The sequence below is a fragment of the Parasteatoda tepidariorum genome, chromosome 2, assembly GCF_043381705.1.
Source record: "Parasteatoda tepidariorum isolate YZ-2023 chromosome 2, CAS_Ptep_4.0, whole genome shotgun sequence".
Taxonomy (NCBI): Eukaryota; Metazoa; Arthropoda; class Arachnida; order Araneae; family Theridiidae; genus Parasteatoda; species Parasteatoda tepidariorum.
Window position 1 is genome coordinate 41,316,298 of NC_092205.1, and position 21,058 is coordinate 41,337,355.

The following is a 21,058-nucleotide window of genomic DNA, read 5'->3' on the forward strand; positions in this document are numbered from 1 at the left end:
AAACCTAAATGTTTTATAAAGTTTTAGTCTTTTAAAACATCGTTACATTTGATGTATCTTCTGAAATAAATTATGAAAAAATAATAATTTACTTGCAAAAATACAGAACTTTTTAATTACATGTTTGATGAATAAACTTTTATTTAAACAAACTCTTGTTCTAATTTTTGAAAGGGGAAGTTGACTCCCTTTGTTATATAGTCTGTCATGACATTTTTAAAGTTTTGTTTACAAAACAGCACCTCAAATACATAATTCATTAAGAACCAAAAATAAAATATCTATAGTGGAAGTACTTGTACACTATATAAATGTAATCAGTAAGATTTGTAATTGTTATATACTTTTCAATGGTAAAAAATAGTATATTTGTAGTATAAGAAAATTATTGATGCCAAGAATAATTATTGCTACTCTCTGAAGTGGTATAACTATTTTCTAAGCTTTTTTTATATTATTAGTCAACAAAATGTTAACTTGTAAGCAAGCCTAGTTTTTTTTTTTTTTTTTTTTTTTTTTTTTTTTTTTTTTTTTTTTTTTTTTTGCTGTTTTGAAAGGGGTTATATTTTTAAAAATCTGTGCAAGACAAAACAAATTGGATAATATAAACACTAAAATATTTTAGTTAACCATTTAAAATTATGCATTGTTATGCATTTTAATAAGTAAAAGCAGGTTATTGTAAAATTTAAAAAATTGCCAAGTTTTTTTTTTTTTTTGCATTATGTATTTTACGTTCCCAATGAACAAGTTTCATAGATTGAGTAGTCAAATAATTTTTTTCAATTTGAATTTTAAATTTATGTTTGCTGTATTCTTCATTATTTTAAAATAGCTGAATATCGTTGACAAAATTTTTTATTATTTTAAGAAAGAGTCGGATTTTTTATTTCATTTTGAATAATATTTAAAAACATTGTGACTCAATTTTGTTTAGTAAATGTTGTATTTATTTTTATGAACTATAAATATTTTAATAATTAAATATATTTTAGAGATTGCATTTGTATTTTTAGTGTGTTACACATATTTACAATTTGTATCAAATCATGAAAACAATGTATTGTCCTATTGTTAAAAAAATTGACATTTTCATTTGAGCTATTGTTTTAAGAAACTAATTCATGTAAAATAAAGCTCATTTTGTAATTCAATTTTTTTGAACAGTATATTCATGGATGGCTAATGGAAGTTGTAAAAACACATTTCGATGTCTTTGTATCCTGCTTACTACCTAATCCTGTAGACTATGCAAAAGTTGGTGGACCTTGGTAAAAGCTTTTTGTAATAATATTTTCCTCCTTAAAGTTCCATATTTAAAGCATTCAGAAAAAGCTTTTTCTTTGCTTTTCAGTTTTTTGTTTATATTTAAAATAAAACTTAGTGTACTGATATGATCAAGATAATTTCTTTAAAAAAAATTAACCACTTGACATGCTGCAGTGAATTCTGGACTATAGATAAGCTTTTAGTTATTGCATCTTTTCATATAAACATGTCCTTAGTGAATAAAAAATAAGGAAAATAATGAATGCTTACCTTTGTCTTGTGTGTGTTCATCTAATTTGTCTTCACTTTATATTCTTCAATTCTGCATGAATAGCTCTTCACTTACTGATAGGGTTGCAGCATTAATAATTTAGTAAATGTTCAGATTGCCTTTTAAAATATGAGTTCATCCTTAAATAATCAGTAACATGATGAATAATTATTAGTTAATAAGCGCGCAAGCTGGAGGATGTATAAGTAGTGCAAAAAAGTGAACTTATTCAAATCTATGCATTACAATATTACATCCAGTGACTAAAGTTATAAATATTTTAGAAGATTGCAGAGGAAACTTATATTTTATAGCAAAATTTCTATTCAAAATCATTTACTGTTTTTATTTTAATTGTAATGCTTTTTATTGAAATGGTTTTTATTAATTTATGAAATAAATTAATGCATAAAAATTTAAGTATATGTTATCAAAAAATCAAAACCACTTAACGTTACCATATTTTTAACGTGATATTTAAATAAATAAATTGAATTGTTTAAAAGGAAAAAGATGCACAACTAATAGTATTACGACAAGTAATTTAAATTTCATTGAAGAAAAGTGTATTTAAAGCTTCTAAACCTTATTAGAAGAGTTTAATGGCGAAAAAAACTTTGAAGTGATGTTTTTATAAATTTAGCAACATCTGCTTTATAAAATACAGCAACAGCAAGAAGCTCTCTAGAAAACACAGCTTTTAGATTTGACATTTTCATATTTTCTTAGAATGTCATTTGTCTATCTCTTCAACATAGCTCTTAAATTAATTTTTGAATTTAAGTGGTTTAATTTTTTTACATCAAATTTGAAAATAAATAATTTTGTTTTGCTTTTGAGTTTTGTTTAGAACTTTTCAAATAATGTTTTTTACCCCTCTTAATTTTAATGATAGGGAGACATGGCCTTGTTATCCTGTTCAAATTAAAGAAGGATTGAAAAGACTACTGTGTTTAGCACCATATGATGTACTAACTGCAGAAGTAAGTTTTACATTTTTTCCTATTTCTTATTTTTTTATAATAATTGATATTTTTAATTTTTGTAGTTTGTATAATTATAAATGCAATTGGAAACTTATAGTCACTGTTCTAACTTTCCGAAGTTTCATGGGTTTTGTTGTATGTAATGCATGACAGATTTTTCTTTGAATGAAGTATGTCTCAATATTTGACTTAAATATTCTCTTGTAATTTGAGTTTAATATAAAATTACAAGATTAAAAAGGTGAAATCTACGCCTGTTAAATGAATCAGCAGTTTCTTAATATGAAAGCATAAAGTGAAACATGCTTTTCAGGAGACTTCATGTAGTTACTAACTGTAGCATTGATGTAATGAATTTTACATTTCAGGTATGGAAATACATAATGCCATACTGGATGGATGCATTTAGACATGAAGCAGTTGAAGCTGAATTTGCAGAGTTAAAAATTCTTTTAAGGTAATTAATTTCATCTTATACCTTCATTCAACTCATTTTTCTTCTACTAATGTAAGGGATCTGTTTAGAAGAAATTTGGGTCCGTTGTGAATGATTATTCTGCATTCAGCAGTGTAGGCTAAATACCAAATATTTATATGTTGCATCTCTAATTTAGAAGCAGCAATTGCTGTTTATTTTTGAAAATGTAATTTTTTTTTTAATTATAATTTTACAGTGCTGAGCATAATCTTGTATCTATTTACAATTTAAAAACTCCTTGAAAAAGTTTTTTGCAATAACCCGACCCTATTTGCACAAATTCATAAAAGCGAACCCTGGTTGAAAGAATGTGAGTATAATTTTTTCACAATTTCACGAAAACCGGACCTTTCACAAAATGTCTGGACAGACCCCTGAATGTCATTAAAAGCATTTATTTTTAGTAGAACAGGGTATACATTGTAAATAATTTTCATCATTTAAAATTTCTTATGTGACACTTCATGTTTTAAATGATTAAATTATGTACTATTTTTATTGCTTTTATTTTTAATAGAATATACTGTTCTGATTATAGGTATTATTTATATGCTCCTTAATATAAATTTGCATTTAACCAAAAATTTAGAATATACTAGGTTAATTCAAGTTCACCATTACTTTACACTTTTAAAAATTTGTGTGTATCATAGTAAGAGGTTTTTTTTTTTTTTTTTTTTGCAAATTACAAATAATTTATGTCAAAATCTTACTACTTATTTGTTATAAATTTTATTACATGCTTATTTGTAGTTAATAATGAACACATTGAATGAAAGAACTCTAATTATCTGAACTGTAATGATAAGGATCGTCTTTAGTTTATAAAATCCTTTTCAAGGTTGATTATGATGACAAGGTATTCATGATAATGATTCGTGAGTCCTTTATTATGTGAAATATGTATTTCTATCCTATCTATTATATCTTATCCTATATATAACAATTAGCTTCTTATACTGTTATTTGGATGTTTGATTTTCTGGCTTGTATTTGATCACAAAACTGGATAAGAATTTTACTATATTTCTTTTTAAGCATTGAAATTACAATTTAATAATGAAATATTATATAAGTACTAAATTTTTTCATCATCAATATTTTTATATCTGCAGTCAATGCTTCATACTGCAGTGCCTGCTGTCCAAATGAAAATTATCATTATTATAGCATGAAATTTCAGAAAGTGTACAGAAGCATTAATTAAGTTTTACATTTAAAAATTGATTTAATTTTTGAGAAATTGCTTTATCATTTTCTTTTCTTTAAGGAAAATAGATTCTTCTGATTTTTGAAATTCAGAAGTGCAAAAATAAATTTTAAGTGATAAATTTAAAAAAAAGAATATATGTTTCAAGGTGTGGTATAAAAAGTTGCTACTGTATTTTAACTTATTAAAATGCTTAATTATATATTTCATTCTAATATCACTGACTGAATTTTTCATTATTATTGCAGTAGTGTTTTAGATCCAACTTTAAGTCCTCTTGCATTTAGTGCAGAGCAGATGTTCAATTTTCTAATTGAACGATTTAAAACTCCAGCCGCTCCAGTTCAAGAACAGGCCTTATATTGGTTGCAGGTAAACTATCTGAATATTTTTTTATAAATATTTGAAAAGTAAAGACATGTCTATTATTCTAAGTTTTTAGATGACTTCTAAATTTATTGAAACTCTCTGAAAAATAAGTCACTTAATACTGACATATAATGGTTTTCAAATTCTGTTTCATTGTAACATATTTATTTTTAAAACTGTTATTTCAAATTATACATTTTGATCTATGTAAATACTAAATATAGCATGGTATGAAACTTTAAAATGTTTTTACAATCAGTTTGTGTATTTGTTTTTGATAATAATATTTTTTAAAAGTTATACGCTTTGCAAAGTTCTTAATCTCGCTAACCAACTAAGTAATTGCAACACCTAAAGACGTTCACACACTTGCTATTTTTTTTTACTGATAAACCATTTTTCAAACCATCTCATTCAATGAAGAGTTTGAGCATATTGGAAAATTTTTTACGCTTATTAATATGAAACAATCAGTTTGCTAAGCTCTTACAATTTCATTATCTAACAGGATGGCTCAAAAATATATTTCACAAGATTTTAAAAGCATATTGATATTTTTAGAAATAAATTAACAATTAAAAGTTGATTGAATTAAACACTTTTTAACTTTTATATTTTGCAGATACATAAACTATAAGAAAATAAATGAAATGGAATAATTATATAAATATACAATTAATTTAGAAATTTAAAATCATTCTTTTTAATTTAAAATAAAATGATTATATTAAATGCAGTTATTCATTTTCAACAATTAAACCCTATTGTTCATTTCTTCTGTATTAATGGACTACAAAGTTTGAAAATGGTTTATACCTTTTTAAATGCATATGGAATAGAAATAATTAAAAATAATTTATGTTAATATAATAAGGTCATATCTTTCAATAATTTTTCTTGTTAATTATAGCTTTAATTTTTCATATCTATAATTTAGCTGTACACAAAACAAATAGAATTTGTTAATAATGTTTTAAAGGCTATTTCAGAATAAATATAAGAATTAGATTCAGTCTGTACAATATTAAATAGGGTTAAAATTTACTTTCTGAAAAATAAATTTTATTTTTGCAGACTCTTAGTATGCTGGAAGTTCCTGTTCCTCTTGAATTACTGTATGATATGTTCATGAATGGAGTTAAAAATATGAATTTAAGTGATGAAGAAAAAGAAACCTCAGCGGCATGTAAACTCATTCCTCCCCCAACTCATGAAACTAGGGGATCTTTGCGATTTCTAAGGAACCACATGAGTCTTGTCAATGTTCCAGAAGAAGAAAACCCATTACTAGATGTTGAGTGTAAATCAGATGATGAAATCCATTTACCGTGCTACATATTGATGTTAGATATACTAATTAAACAGGTATTGTTTTATTAGTTTTCAAAATAACTGAAGCACATTGATATTATTTTTCTTGTCATAGGTAACTTTATAAAAGAATGTTCTTTTTTTCCACCATATTTTGAAACAGTATTGAAATTTGTAATTTGCTGTAAAATACTAACCAAACTTCCTCTCTTCAGATTTGGTTAAGCTCATACCGATATTGAGCAGAGGCCAATACTCTATAAGCTCATATCTAATACCTCTAAGAGAGAGATTTTCTATCTCCACTGTCAAAATTTAGATGGAATTTAATCATTCTTATAACTGTTAATAAATGTATATTATTTTGCTGTTATTACTTCAGTTTTAATGAATAAATAAACAAATGTACTGTTTCATTTCATATTAATGAATACTGTTACAAAGTTAATAAAAATAATTCTATTGTTACATTGTTCCATCTCCCATATCAAGCAATGCCTTTCTATATTTAAACTTAATATGTTACATAAAGTATGTATGATTCTTATATATATATTTCTTCTAAAACACAAAAAGATATAATGGGGGAAAATAAATAAACAAAAAATATTTCAGTGTATATTCTATCCTGACATTGCCAGCTTAGACTATATACCAAGGAGGAACTTTTGCAGTTGGAAAGGCGTCAAAAGAAATAAATGGGAGAGAGAGTAAAGTGGAAATATTGTTAATTTCTTTGAGAACCCCTTGAAAAAGAAAAGAAAACAGGATAAAGCTTGGATGCCTATCACTGAACTTGAACACTGAATCTCTTAGAGGCAATATGATAATCGGAGCCTCTCTTTAACTTGAGTCAGTCTTCAGTTCTGCATATTTTTTAATCTCTGTAAATAATTTTTTACTTTAATGCTAATTTGCATTTGACCTGATCCTAGTTATAAAAAAAAAAGATTATGGAAATATATTTTAGTTATTTAAAAATATAATTTATTTATTTAATTAAATTTATCAATGTTTACACCTTATAAAATTTTCTCATAAATGGTATTTGCATTTTTTTTCTTTGTTACCATTTACTCCACCCCAACGTTGAAGTAATTTTTGTCAAAATTTTGGTGGGGGTTTAATCATTTTTATAACTATTAATAAATGTATACTACTTTGCTGTTATTACTTCAGTTTTAATGAATACATAAGCAAATGTACTGTTTCATTTTATATTAATGAATACTATTACAAAGTTAATAAAACTAACATTCATCTCTAACAATATTTACAGTTTAAACCCCGTTTGGAGTCTAAAATTGCAGACTGTCATTAAAATTTGGCATAATATTGACGTTATCTTCCTGGGATTTGTAAATTTTATGCAACATCACATATTTTATGTGAGATAAGAAAATATGTTGTATATTTTGGCTATAATCAGATGAGGCTTTATTTTTTCAAGACACTTTTTTATTTATTCGATTTTTTTTTAGTCAGGTCCACCAAGGGATTACTCCTTGTAAATATGTATTGTGATATAGACTTTCATAATATATATGTTTGGTTCTCATTGGTTTTCTTTGCGTTCAGTTATTGCAGAAAATCGGTGTGCTATTACTTAGTTGAGACACACTGTACACGTTATGATAAGGACATGCCTAATTTAATTTTGTTATTTGAGCAGAAAAGAAACCTTGAGTTAGTAATATCTTGTAGTAATCAGTATGTCAGATTTCTTCTTGGAACATATTAGATATTTTTCATGCTCTATTACGTTAATTATTTTATATCTAATATTATTTTGTCCTTTACAGTTAGAACTTCATGAAATAAACATGCACAAGGGTCTTGAGCAAAATCATGCTCAAAGTATACTATCATTGATTAGAAGCTTAGTAGATGCTCCTTGGGAAGGTCGACATACTTGTTCTGAGCCAAGTGATGGAAATCAGTGCATATTTTGTGAAATATGTGCCATATTTTTTCAATTGAGTGTTACCTTAATTGAATATTTTTCCCCTGTAATGGAAGTAACCATGGCTGATGTAAGATTTTCCTTCATATATCTCTTTTTCATTTTAATATTCAAGGATTAAATTTTTTTAATATGGTTACTTTACATAATTTTTGCATTTGATTTTTAAATCTAAAACGTTTTTACTCTTCAGTGGATAAACCCTATGTCTTTTTAAGGAAAGATTTTAATAGAAGTGTATGTACTGTGTGCAAAGAAAAAAAAACACATTAAATAAATTTTGATCTAATAATTGGATCTTCATGTTCTAAAACTCAATTTCAATGGTTTGAAGGGTAACCTCAAATATGCTAATTAATTAGAGGAGAAGATATTTTAATTTACGAAATCAGACACAAATTTTTCTTTCTCTGAATTAAAATACCTTTTCCCTCCGACGGAACTGGATATCTGTCCACCGAATTGAGGAACTTAGTGCCTTGATACCCTGTATTTTAACTTAAAGTATCATCTACACTAATTAATTATCATATTTGAGGTCACCCACTCAAACCATTAAGATTGAGTTCGAGAATATGAAGATCCGAACATTGGACCAAAAATTATTCAGGATGGCTCATTTTTTGGTCTGCTGTAACATGTACATTTATTAGTGATAAATTGTTTTCAAATCTAAGAATTTTTACTTAATTGAAAATGAAATAATATTTTATGAATTGTTACTCATTCATTTATTTAATAAGATTTATCAGATCTTGAAATAATATTTTTTTAAAAATATTTTTGGAGATTAAGTATTTTTGTAAAAAATCTTTTGTTGTTGTTACCTAATAAAATTTTATATTTATTTATTATCCAAGAATAGACTGCTTTGTATTATATCAAAAAATTAATAATCAAAATTATAGTTTGAAATATTCACAGAAATTTTAATGCCTTCTTCATAATATTTACATTTTCTAATGTTTATGTTTATTGTTTACTGAAAGTATAAAAATTTTAGTGTTTTAATAATAAAAATTTAAAAAGACTAATGCTTTGCTGTTAAAATAAATGTTAAAAATACACGACAAAGTAGTTGTATTAATTTAACTGCTATATTTTAGATTCCTGCTAAAGTGTTTCAGTTTGAGGATGGAGAGTCTGTGAATCAACCAGAGAGCACTCCTGAGAAAACAAAAGCCAAAGTTGAATCTGATGTCCCCTCAAGTTCTCCTCTCAAAGAAGATAATGCATCACACCACAGTGTTGTGAACTTCTTTTCCGATGTAACAGAGGACAGTATCTTTGTTGGGCATTCATCTCCTATCCATACTGCAACAGTGCAAGAATGTACTGCTGAATTGGATACTGTGGCTGTCATACCTACAGAGACAGTTGTCGCTGCTGTTGCAAGAGAAGTTACATTAACCGATGATGATGTTGGTGAGTAAAATGTATATTTTAATTATCAAAAAAATTTTATTCTAATCTAAGTTTCAAAGCTGTGCTTATTCATAGTTGTGAAGGAATTAATCCTTAATTTTTTTCTTCCATTATTACTCAAAATAAAAGAAAAAATATTTGAAGTGCTTATCAAGGAACAATTATGATATATAAAACCTATTTAAGAAACTTATTTTATATGTGATTATAATAATTAACAATTCTTTGCTTGAGTGTAGAGTGTTAGTTTTAAAAGTAATGTTATTATATATTTATTTATATAGTTAGCTTACTTAGTAGTGAGATTCAGAGGCACTGAAGTAGGAGATTCCTGAGACATCTTAAATTTTTTCACTATTTTGGAATTTATTAATTTTTTCTGGAATTCAACATATTATAGTCATTGTTCAGTTTACAAAGCATCTTTTAAACAAAAATAAACAACTAAAAAGATAAAACATCAGCTTAAATAAAGTCTTCAAAATCTCCCCTCTAAAAAATGCAAGCTTTTGGAGCTTGGGAATTGATTTTTTATGCACCTAAGCTTAACGTTTGCAATTTTTTTATCGCCAACCTTAACCTTTTAAAAAAGAAACATTGTAGCGAATTCGAGACAAATTTATATTTGGCAATTGCACTTAAAATGAATCAGATGAAGATTTTGCACAAGCTCACGCTTCAAAGTTAATATGAAAATCTACTATTAAACAAAATAACCGGGCAATTCCTTAGCCTTAAAAAAAATCAGTGTTGTGAGTTCTAGGCAAATTTATGCTAGGCAATCACACTTAAACTTTAAATAACAAACACATTGAAGTTATAAAGTCGACCTTTGCTCATCTCACTCTTCTAGTCATTTCATCAAACTTATCTGTGCTCACAAGAGCAATCTGAGCATTGGCAGTTATTATTACCTCTGATGTTGGCGAGGGAAAAAAATCTGAAAAACAAGTGCATATGTACATATCAAATCTATTCCAGAGTAATGATTAAAATTATACATGAAATCAAATTTTAACATCAGCCAAATATAAAAATGTAATAATAAAGTTTTTAATGAGTTTAATTGCACTAAGAATTTCATAAGTAATTTTTTAAATTTTTGCATGCATGATTTGGCACAGGTTTTCAAAAGTTTGCTAAAACTTTTGTATTTTTTTTAAAAATCGGGATGATTGTCATATTTTACTTATAAAGAGGATGAAGAATTTTTAAAATATTACAATTATGTTAATCAAAATGATGTAACTTAACTATTTAGAAATACCTAATCAAAATCTTCAGAAGTAATAAATAAGTAATAAAAGATTGGAATTATGTTTAAAATTAGAAATAGATTTAATATGCTAACAATTTTTTTGTGATAACTTTTCTTTGCACTCTTCTACTTTGGCATTGTTTTCTTGTTAGCAATATTTTATTATATTGTATTGTAATAATTAATTTTAGCTGGAGCTAAATGCACTGTTTCTACTCCTCTTCTTTTGGATGAAAATGAGGAGGCTGTTCCTCAAACTACAGATGATGCTTCATTTTGGCATACTACTGAAGGGAAGTTTAAATTTACAATTGAAGAACTACCACCACAGCTACAGCTGTTCTATGCTTTATTGAAAGTAAGTTTGATATTTCTATTTCAGTATAATATTTACCATTTCTCTGTCCCTTAGAACTAAAATTGTTAAAATGATACTAAGAAACGAAATTCTTACATTTTCATTAGAATATGACTATTGTCATAATGATAATAAACTTAAAAGCAAATGTCAGAAATCACAAATATTATATTAAGGTAGTTTAAAATAGCATGGGAAAAATGGTTTCACAGAAGAGTCATTTACTTAATATGCATTGCTCTTGATGATATAGTATGTTTCCCATAAATCTAAATCTACAAAAGAAAAACATCTTGGAATAATAGTAGATGAATTAAATTGGAATTTATGATTCTCAGAACAGCAATGTTGTGCAGTAGATATAAATTGGGAAAGTTGTGATTTACGATGTAATTAATATGTTCTTTTATTCTAAACCTTTAATTTTTGACTATCTGAATATTTGTAAGTTTAAGCATAGTTAAATTATTTTTTAGGATCTTGCAGTCTTTGAAGATGCTGATGTACTTTATCACATACTAACATGCCTAAAAATTATGTGTCTACATTCGGAAGTACTGAATAAGGCTGCACACAATCATCGTGGTTTTCTGATCTGGTGTCAAGAGAACCTTTTAGTGATGAAGTATGTTAATGCGTAAAATCCAAACAATGTTATTCTTTAGAATTTATTTTTCTTTTTGGTTCAATTTTTATGCGTCTAATTTTTTATACTTCTTATTAATGATTATTAAAATTTTTACTTTTTTTTTGTTTGCAGTTTATGGAAATTACTTCAGATGGAATTTTCTCACATTGCCCAATTAGCAACATCATTGCTGTTGCATGCTATAACTCTTCCATCTGGCTTTGATATGTTTTGGAAAATCATTGAACAAGAATTTCATAGTACTGAGTGGAGGACCAGATTTGCTGCTGGTTAGTGTTAGTGTTTCTTTTTTCCATTTTTTTTGAAAAAAAAATTAACTATCCATTTTTGTTTTACAATAAGGCTTGACTGTATAGCAAAATTTGCTTGAAAGCGAATCAAGTATGTGATAAAAAACAGCTTTTAATTCAGTATCTTATTTATTCTTCTTCCCTTCTAAAGAATACTTTTTAGACAAACCTCCTAATCATGTAATCAAAAGAAAAGGCTAAAAATTTCGTGATTTCATAAATTTAGAATAGGGAAAAATCATAATTTTTTACATTTTTATCAAAATAATAACTATGTTGGTATTTTACAAGTTATACAGCATGTATTTAGTTCTCAAGCAGAAAAACTATAATTTGTAACATATAGGATTATATTTCATTGTTAACAAATTCAAATTTTTTGCTACTGTATGAAATTACCACAATGCACAAGATCCTTATTCGTGTAAGCATTTTTTGACATATATTGAAAAAACATTTTTGTTCTACCACAGAAAAATATTTTATGAAAGCATGGGTTGATGAAAAATGAATTTGTTACAAACGAGTTTTTCTTTCTCCTCTACTATCCGAATAGCAAATTTGTAAGAGAATTCGAAATTCTTTTCTTAATATTGTAAAAGTTATGAATTTGAGGTTAGCCTAGGTGAGGGTAGACTATATTAACTTGATATGTATTTTTCATGAATACTTACTGTGCAATGAATAAAAAGCATTCTTCCTTATCAAACTCGCAGGCATGTGAAGTTAAGTAAACTGTTGTGATATTTACTCATTGCAGTTGTTTTTGTATCTCTGGGCAAATAATAACTGGAAGACATACTGAGGTTGCCAAACAGCAATATAATTTCATTTTATAATTCACTTATTTATATAAGTTGATTTATTTCTATCTTTCTGAACCAATTATTAAAAATTTGATACTAAATTCAATTTACAGTTGAAAAAGTTACTGTGATTGCTCACTTTGTGGACTCCCTAACGGTGAAGAATAGCCCCTTAATGCAGTCTGCATTAGCTGGATCTTTCTGTTATTTGGTGCATAGTCTAGACGATGAACAGCCGACAATTTCTCAGAGGACACTTCTTAATTTAGACAGCATTAAAACACCCTCTTTGAAGGTACGTATATCTTAAGCTCATCTAATCTAGGTTTGAGAAAAATTATTTGTGGCAGATTTGATAATAAAAAGAGGCGTAGTAATTTTGCCACTTAAAAAGCTTGGATATTTTATTAAACTACTTTGATGTAGTAAGATAAAGTTGTATTTTTAAGATTATTTGCATAGTATGACTTCTATATTGCATAGTATGAAATTACTGTTTCCTTTTGTATCAGAAATTTTGCGAAGTGAGTTCATATAAAATAAAATAAACAAAAAGCTTGTTACATAAATATAATTGCCCATAACAGAACAATTGATTTTTAAGAATTGTAGTTTTTATGAAATTGCAATCTTTCAGATTTAAATGTAAAATTAAAATTTCTGCTACTGATTCAAAAATGTTATTGAAAAAAATTTCATATAGTATTTTTTACTCGTTAAATATTTCAGAGCTTGAAAAGGGATTTTGCAGTTGATTTTTTTAAAATCTATTTTAACAAACAAAATTTCAATTATTTTTCAAATCAAGAAAAAAATTTCGTTTATTTATTACTTCCCAGAATTCATTTAGTTACATACTTCTACTTTATTTATTATGCTTCTGTGCTTCTGAAAATGAAATGGAATTGTTAACTTTAAAGAAATATTTTTTAATTAAAATGCTCTTTAAGATACTCACAAATATTTTTTCTGAACTTTGCTTAATAAAATTACCAAATAGTTAGAAAGTAAAAAATTTTATTGACCATTGTTTTATTGGAAAAAATACAGGTTAAAGAAATTCTGACTTTACCTATGTAATTATGAAAGTAACAATTGAATTTTCAGAAAATATTATAATGCCAAACAAATACCTGCAATAACCTATATACATAAATGATTGTAAGGCTAAAATAAGACAAACTATATGATAACAAGCAATTAACTTATATTTGCATTTATAATACAGAGCCGTAGAAGAACAAACTGTAAAGAAATAACAATTACCAGTATTAGTTATTTTAAAAACATATTTTCAACAATAAATATCCCCTGTTTTTTATTTATTTATTATTTTTTTGATTAATGAATTTGAGATCATTGCATTAACATACTTAGGGCATAATATTTGGTCTTTAATTTTATTTAATTTAGGTTATCTTTTTATTCATTATGATTAGAACCAAAACTTTAACTTACAATTTTTTGACAATTTTATAATTATTACACATAAATAAGGCTTTGTATTGTCTTTCCTCTTTTTTTCTTTAAAAAAATTTAAAATCATAAATTTACTTTTATCTGTTAATATTTGCACGCAAAAATTATAAATATAATTTGGATATTAGAAATTTGTAAATCATTGCTGTCAAATGTAAATGTCTCACTAAAATACTTAACTATTGCTAGTTTCAGAATGATCCTTGGCAGTATTTCTTATCTGTTCATATCATAATTTTTAGTTTTAAAATTAACCCCATGCTACTTATGAATTTGCTATAAAAGAGCTTGTTTTGAAATGTATAATTTTTATTTTTAGCTGTGTGTCTGGTGTTTAGAAGTGCAATTCGATAATAACATTACAGATCGACCTTTGATTCTTCAAACCATTTTTCAACTACATAATCAGCTTCAAAGTAAACGTTTTTTGACATGGGAAATTTTCCTTCATCGTTTTGATACACTTTTTCTTGAAGATCAAATTATTCTTGAAAAACTTGGAGAGGTAGCTTATGTTCGAGGTAAAAATTGGTTTCAATTTATAACTTTGAATTTTAATGTACCTTATTTATGTGTTGTTGAACACATAAGAATTATTAATTTTTGTATAATATTGATAGTTATTATTCAAATAAAATAAAATGGTATTCAACTTGGTAAATGATTAGCAGCTTATTAGGTTGCACTTGGAAAATGTTGGGTTTTCTTTTCGTCTAGCCACTGTCATTGCGAAGAACTAGGGTTCAATCCCAAATGGCAGCTTGAAACCCAACCAGCTTGTCTGGGAAATTAGACTGCCTGTGCGCACTGCTGACCACATTACCACAATCATGTTGTTGAACACAAAATTGTGGAGCCTTGTCATCCATGCCCCCCTAGTTCACACCAGGCTGTTGCGGGAATGTATCTTTGCTATTTCTTTCTGTCTACATAAATCCATATTCTAACATTAAAACTAACTGATGATAATGAAAAATAAATTATGGATAATTCCTGTTTAATTTAATAACAGACAATCTTTGTCCTGCCTGGCCAGCTTTTTTTCCCCACAGAATTAGAGATCTTTAGGTAAAAGCACAAACAAAAACAGAAAAAGTGCATAGCGTTGCAGTTTGTAAGATATTCATTACAAATACTTACACTTTCAATTTTAAACAGTTTTTGATTATGAATGTTTTTACATTTCTATTTTTTAATGTGTTTGTTATCATTCTTCGTTGACTAATTTTTTAAAAACTCAATTTGAATTTTTACAATTTCTGCTCTAAATTGTTTACGTACAGCATTCAATTTATTTTAATTTCTTGAATATTTATAGATTTGAAAAATACAAATGTAAATAGTGAAATGTTTCAAAAGAAACTGAAAAGAGCTCATGAGGCTTTAGGACATTTAAGCAGCGTTAAATCACTTACTACAAGTTTTGGGGAAAAAATGCCATACAAGAGAGTTATGGCACCAATGGTGATTCGCCAAGATAAAATGGGTAAGTCTGAGTGAACATTGTAAGAAATATTGGTTTTTTATAAATATTTTTTATCATACATATTTTCTAGACGGATTAATTTTTTTTAAAGTTTTTCATGCTTAATATCTTTAATTTATTTTGAAAAAAATAAATAAAAATAAATTTATTTTGAATATTGTATCATTTTTAATATTTATGAATTGAAGAAATTATATTTACTCTTAATTATTAAAAATCAAATCTATGAAATTTCCTATAATATTATTTGCACCAAAATGCCAAAATAATATATTATTATATATATTGTAGAAAAAATTTGTTTATTTACTTCGCAGTAAATTATTTTAAGAATTTGGGATAAATATTGTTGACAAACAATGTTGTTACAGTAATCAATGAATAAAGGGTCAGACAACATTGTGGTTGTGAAGTTATCGCAGATTGTATAAGGAAAATAAGACTCATTGAGATTCAACTTATTTTTGCAGTGATATTCAGTTAAAAATATTAAATTAATCCAGGTCTTACAGTACTGATTGATTTCACTACTATAGTTTTGTAGTATACAAAATAAAGTTTTTCTTTCTTATATTGTTCTTTATTTTTATGTCATTATAAATCTTTATTTTTACATCACAATAAATAAATTATAAAACCAGATAGTTTTTGAAAAGTTTGAAAAGATATTTATTCAAAATAACCAATTCATATTTTACAGTCCAATTTCCAGACGTCTGTTTATCAAATTTTCCAGACTTTTTTTTAAATCAAAATAAACAAAGCTCTTTTCCTTTTTTTAAAGGTATTAGGAAATTTTTTTTTTTCATTTCTTCTTGAGAGACTGCCTTCTATTCTGCCTCATAGTAAACACTTAACAGATAAGAATTTTATTGCTTTAAATTTTTGTTTTAATTTAAAAATCTATTCAATTCTGTTCCTTGTTTTAGATTATTTTCTTTATTAAAATGGATTAATTTACTTTTGGAATTTGAAACTCATTTTTTATGTTATCTTTATCTGATTCACTGTACTAATTCTTCACACGATAGTGGTAAAAATGGAGAAATATGTGTCTTTATTCATGAAAGAGAAAGTTCAAGGTAGTCATCTGCTCACTTTTATTATTTTTTTTATTTATATATATACATATAGAGAGAGACTTTCCATTGCATACAATAGAGAAGAGCAGAAAAGAAAAAGTTCAATCCTCAGCTTTTCTCTTCTGCACTTCTCTATTATTTGCATTTTAACAAAACCCACTTAGCATCAGCATGATCACATTGCTGTAATCAAGTCATGAAATTATGGAACCTTAACTACCATGATCCTTTTAGACCACAAAAATAATGCCTTCATTGATTTGTATATTTACTTTAATTTATTTGATATTGTTTTTTAGATTTTAATGCAACTAGATAACTATAACAATTTTAATTTTAATAAGCTGTAACATTATGTATATATGTGTATATAAACCTGACAAAATTGATTGATATAATAAAATACTCTTTACTTTTTTGTCACAATTTTTTATTACTTTTTACAGATAGAGAAAAGTTTTATGAGCGACAGTCTTCTGCTCCAGTTTTAAAGCGTAAGAGCTCTCGGTTAGTAGGAAGCACAATAGGGCCTTTGGGTCCTTTACAACATTTACCAAATAGTTTTTTTACAGGTATATTTCAGAAATTATTTTTATGTATATCAATGCATTATATTTAATATAATATTAATTTCTTTAAAAATAGTTTTATTTTAATAATTTTCAAACATTAGGTGTAATTTTTAGTGATTATCAAAATCATACTTATTTGGTAAACTATCTACACATTTTTTTAAACATTTTATTGCTTGCAAATATATTCACAATGGTATACATGAAAAATAGAGCGAAATAAAGTACTATTAATATTTTTGTTCTACCAGTCAGATTCTCATTTAATAGGATACAACTTAAACTAATTAGAGTAGATGATATTTTAAGTTTTAAAATCAGATAGAAAAACAAACTTTATCTGACTGAATAGATTGATATTTTTGACTTACCATATATTTGACATAACCACAATCTAGAATATATGAACTAATAGCAAAGTCTGAAGAATAATGTTAATTTTACTCTTTATTTAATCACTAGGAAACTGGTTTTTCTAAAGATTTAATGTTTATTTATAATTTTATATTATTTAATTTAATAATGAACAACAAAATTTCAATGATAAGGTAAAAAAAAAATTATTTTACATTTTAATTAATGTAATGTTAAACTACAAAATCCAAACATTAAACAAATTAGTCAAATAGTTAGAAAGAAATTAAAAAATTTAAAATCAAAGCATGTTTTAAAATTTTATTGGTCAGGTACTATTTGATTTTTTTTTCTGATTTTATAGTTTATGTGTAAGATTCAAGATTAAATTAACTGATGCATGAAGCCTCATCTCTTTAGATTGAGTTATTAAAAATTCTCAATTTTTTTCAGATGGGCATCTAAAGGATACCGTTCAGGATGAAACACTTTTCATGAATGTGCTTTACCGTGCCATGGAAGTAGAGGATCATGATAAAGAAACACTTCCTTTATTAATTTTTCTTTTAATGCAGGTAATATTTTAATTCAAAATTGTTATGAATTCTAACCGATATATTTACAGTGGGTTTATGATAAAATAATAATAACAATAGTAAATTACAACAAAAATTACTGTCTTTTAAAGAATGGTAATTTTTAATTATTATTTCACCCGTAGTTTTTATCACGCCCTGATCCTATTCATCGGACTGATGATAAAATTACAAGAAGTCAGGTGATATGCATTTTATTGTTTTATTGCTATATTTTACTATGAGTATTAAAATAGAAATAATCAACTTATTCAATAAATTTAATTATTTTTTACAATAAATTTAACTTAGATAATTGTTAAGTTAAAGGGTTAAGTAACTAAATTTGTTATAGTTACTTAAATTAATATCAATAACATAACACAATTGTATGTTTTTATAAATCTATTCAATAATCAACAATTATATCTTTTTTATATTAAAAAAATATCAGTTTGTATGAAAATTAACAAGCCAAAAAATGTATTTAAAAGAAACTTGTAAACTGTTCAACTAAACAGAAACAAACATTTTTTTTTGCAGCACATTGTTTTGCAACATTTAAATCTTTTGTTGGGTTACAGTCATAATCAAAAGGAAGGCAAATTCTTGCTTCCCCCTCATAAAGTCAGGTAATTATTTTTTATTTAAAAGTCCAAAATGCGTTTTTTTTTATTATATGTTGCTTATCATAAATAACAATTTTATTTTCTCTTTTTAAATTAAGCTTAATATAATAAACCATTTCTTTGTAAGGAATTCTAATATTCATTTAGTGTAATAAAGTGAAATTTAATATGCATATCAATTCCTTAATGTTCTTGCATTTGTGTCTTCATATAACAGACTTTCCTTACTTTAAGCCTCACTTCTAACCAGAAATTCTTACTGTTGTACAATTTAGACCATATTTTTGAGATTACGGCTTCCCCATTCTTTTAAGGGTCAAAAATTAGAATCCATAAAATAAAATTTTTCAGAGATAGTACATTTTTGAGATTTATTATGATACTTAATTTACACAAATCCCTTACAAATCAGTATATTTAAAGTAAAGTAAATTTGAACCATTAGCTAAGTAAAATTTGAACCATTAAGATTGAATCTCAGATATTAAAAAATCCGAGGTTGATATATTTTATTTTTTTACTACACCCACTTATACGTTTATTTTTCGATTTCTGGTGAGAAAAAATAATCATGAAAAGAAAAAAAAACTTTTAAAATATACTGCTGGTTACAAAAACCTAAATCATGTTAAAACGTATAGTATTCAATGTTATAAAACGTAAGGTCATGAAACTTTTGCGAACTAATTCAATAAAAATACAGTGTTCAACCTAAAAAATATACTGCTGGTTGCAAAAACCTAGATCGTGTTAAAACATATAGTATTCAAGGTTATAAATCTTGAGCTCATGAGATTTTTGGCAAACTAATTCATTAAAAATACAGTGTTCAACCTAAAAACTTACAACAGTTGTATGTGATCTTTGTCTGCTATGATTTTTTTATATATAGTTAAGTAAATGCCAAGTTATTCTGAAATGAATTTTTACATTCTAAATAAGATAAACTTCCAATTGTATGATAATAATTTAACAAATACTTGTTTATACGTCAACTAGATAATTATTTCCTGTGCTATATAATATTAACTATGTATATAATATTAACAACTAATATAGCTCTTCTAGAATCCTAGATAGCTTAGCATTCATTGAATAGATTACTGATTTTTGCCAATTTTGTAAAATACAGATGCTTATTTCAACATCTTCAAGATTAGCACTTGTCAAATTTTATCACTATGTTTTTAAAAAATATTAAAAAACTTCGCATAGATACCTCTGATTTGTCTGACCTAAATGTAAGAAATATAGAAAGTTCAGCACATTATTGATTTTCTTTAATTTTTCAGAAACTCATTAACATTCAGCACATTTCTTTTATGCATGCCAAAGGTATGATCAACTTTTAATGCATTAAAATTTCATTCCGAAAGTAAAGTTTTGACAGAATATTTTGCAATACTATTTTATGTTTTTTTATAGGTTTTAGATTACAATTATGAAATGGGAAATTACCTGTTAACAACCTTTTTAACAATATTAGTCTGTTGTCCAGCACCTCAAAAGTATCCCAATGAAGGATCGCCACCAACATTTTCATTGTGGATGTTGGATTCCTTTAATCGTCATTCTTGGTTGCAGTCTGTATTAGTTATCATCTACAAGGTATATATAAATTTAAATAATTCTTGTTTCTTTTAACAATAATTTATATTGACATCTTTTTTTAATGTTGCATTGCAGTATCATTATGAGAACACACCATATAATCGCTACATCCATTACCTGCTTCTCATCATTCTGAATACTCTGAAATGCCAAAATCACCGTTGTAAACAAGTTCACGAACCACTGCTCAGTCCTTTACCCTCTAGATCTCGAGGTAAGCTATTTAATCGCTCTTTGTTATTTTATTAATTATTACATTCAGATTGCTAAAAAGGTTAATTTATAATATTTAGATTTAAGAAGAAGCTAATAGCTTCGTTATTTTAATAAATATATTTTTCAAACTTATTTTAGCTTTATTTTTATTTTATTTCTTACTTTATTTTTTCAACCCTCTGAGCATAATGCAGAAAATAAGTTGGTTCTCTGGCAAAAAGAATTATGTTTTTTACTATATAACCTTATTTTAAATACAATATAGACTTTTATAGTGAATTTGAAGTAGATACTAGACAGCTTTAACTTCTGAGGTTATCTCCCAAATTTGGAGGTTATCTCCCAAAATACAATATCATTCAAACCTTAGCTGTGATACTTGGGTTTGCATTCTGTTTTCAATCCACAATT

The 21,058-nt window shown here is 26.0% G+C and overlaps 1 protein-coding gene across 1 annotated transcript in view; it reads left to right on the forward strand.

The window, feature by feature from the left end:
- The window catches only part of LOC107442821 (UNC-79 domain-containing protein), a 72,734-nt gene that overhangs the window by 28,701 nt on the left and 22,975 nt on the right, over positions 1 to 21,058 (forward strand). Inside the window, exons 16-35 of the mRNA XM_043042321.2 lie at positions 1,168 to 1,271; positions 2,436 to 2,523; positions 2,895 to 2,983; positions 4,463 to 4,586; positions 5,658 to 5,948; positions 7,697 to 7,927; positions 8,964 to 9,282; positions 10,732 to 10,898; positions 11,375 to 11,523; positions 11,659 to 11,816; positions 12,757 to 12,938; positions 14,442 to 14,643; positions 15,441 to 15,608; positions 17,137 to 17,262; positions 18,070 to 18,191; positions 18,338 to 18,394; positions 18,735 to 18,823; positions 20,113 to 20,155; positions 20,246 to 20,428; positions 20,507 to 20,645. Coding sequence (XP_042898255.1) covers positions 1,168 to 1,271; positions 2,436 to 2,523; positions 2,895 to 2,983; positions 4,463 to 4,586; positions 5,658 to 5,948; positions 7,697 to 7,927; positions 8,964 to 9,282; positions 10,732 to 10,898; positions 11,375 to 11,523; positions 11,659 to 11,816; positions 12,757 to 12,938; positions 14,442 to 14,643; positions 15,441 to 15,608; positions 17,137 to 17,262; positions 18,070 to 18,191; positions 18,338 to 18,394; positions 18,735 to 18,823; positions 20,113 to 20,155; positions 20,246 to 20,428; positions 20,507 to 20,645 — 3,031 coding nt within the window. The remainder of the gene's footprint in view (positions 1 to 1,167; positions 1,272 to 2,435; positions 2,524 to 2,894; positions 2,984 to 4,462; positions 4,587 to 5,657; positions 5,949 to 7,696; positions 7,928 to 8,963; positions 9,283 to 10,731; positions 10,899 to 11,374; positions 11,524 to 11,658; positions 11,817 to 12,756; positions 12,939 to 14,441; positions 14,644 to 15,440; positions 15,609 to 17,136; positions 17,263 to 18,069; positions 18,192 to 18,337; positions 18,395 to 18,734; positions 18,824 to 20,112; positions 20,156 to 20,245; positions 20,429 to 20,506; positions 20,646 to 21,058) is intronic.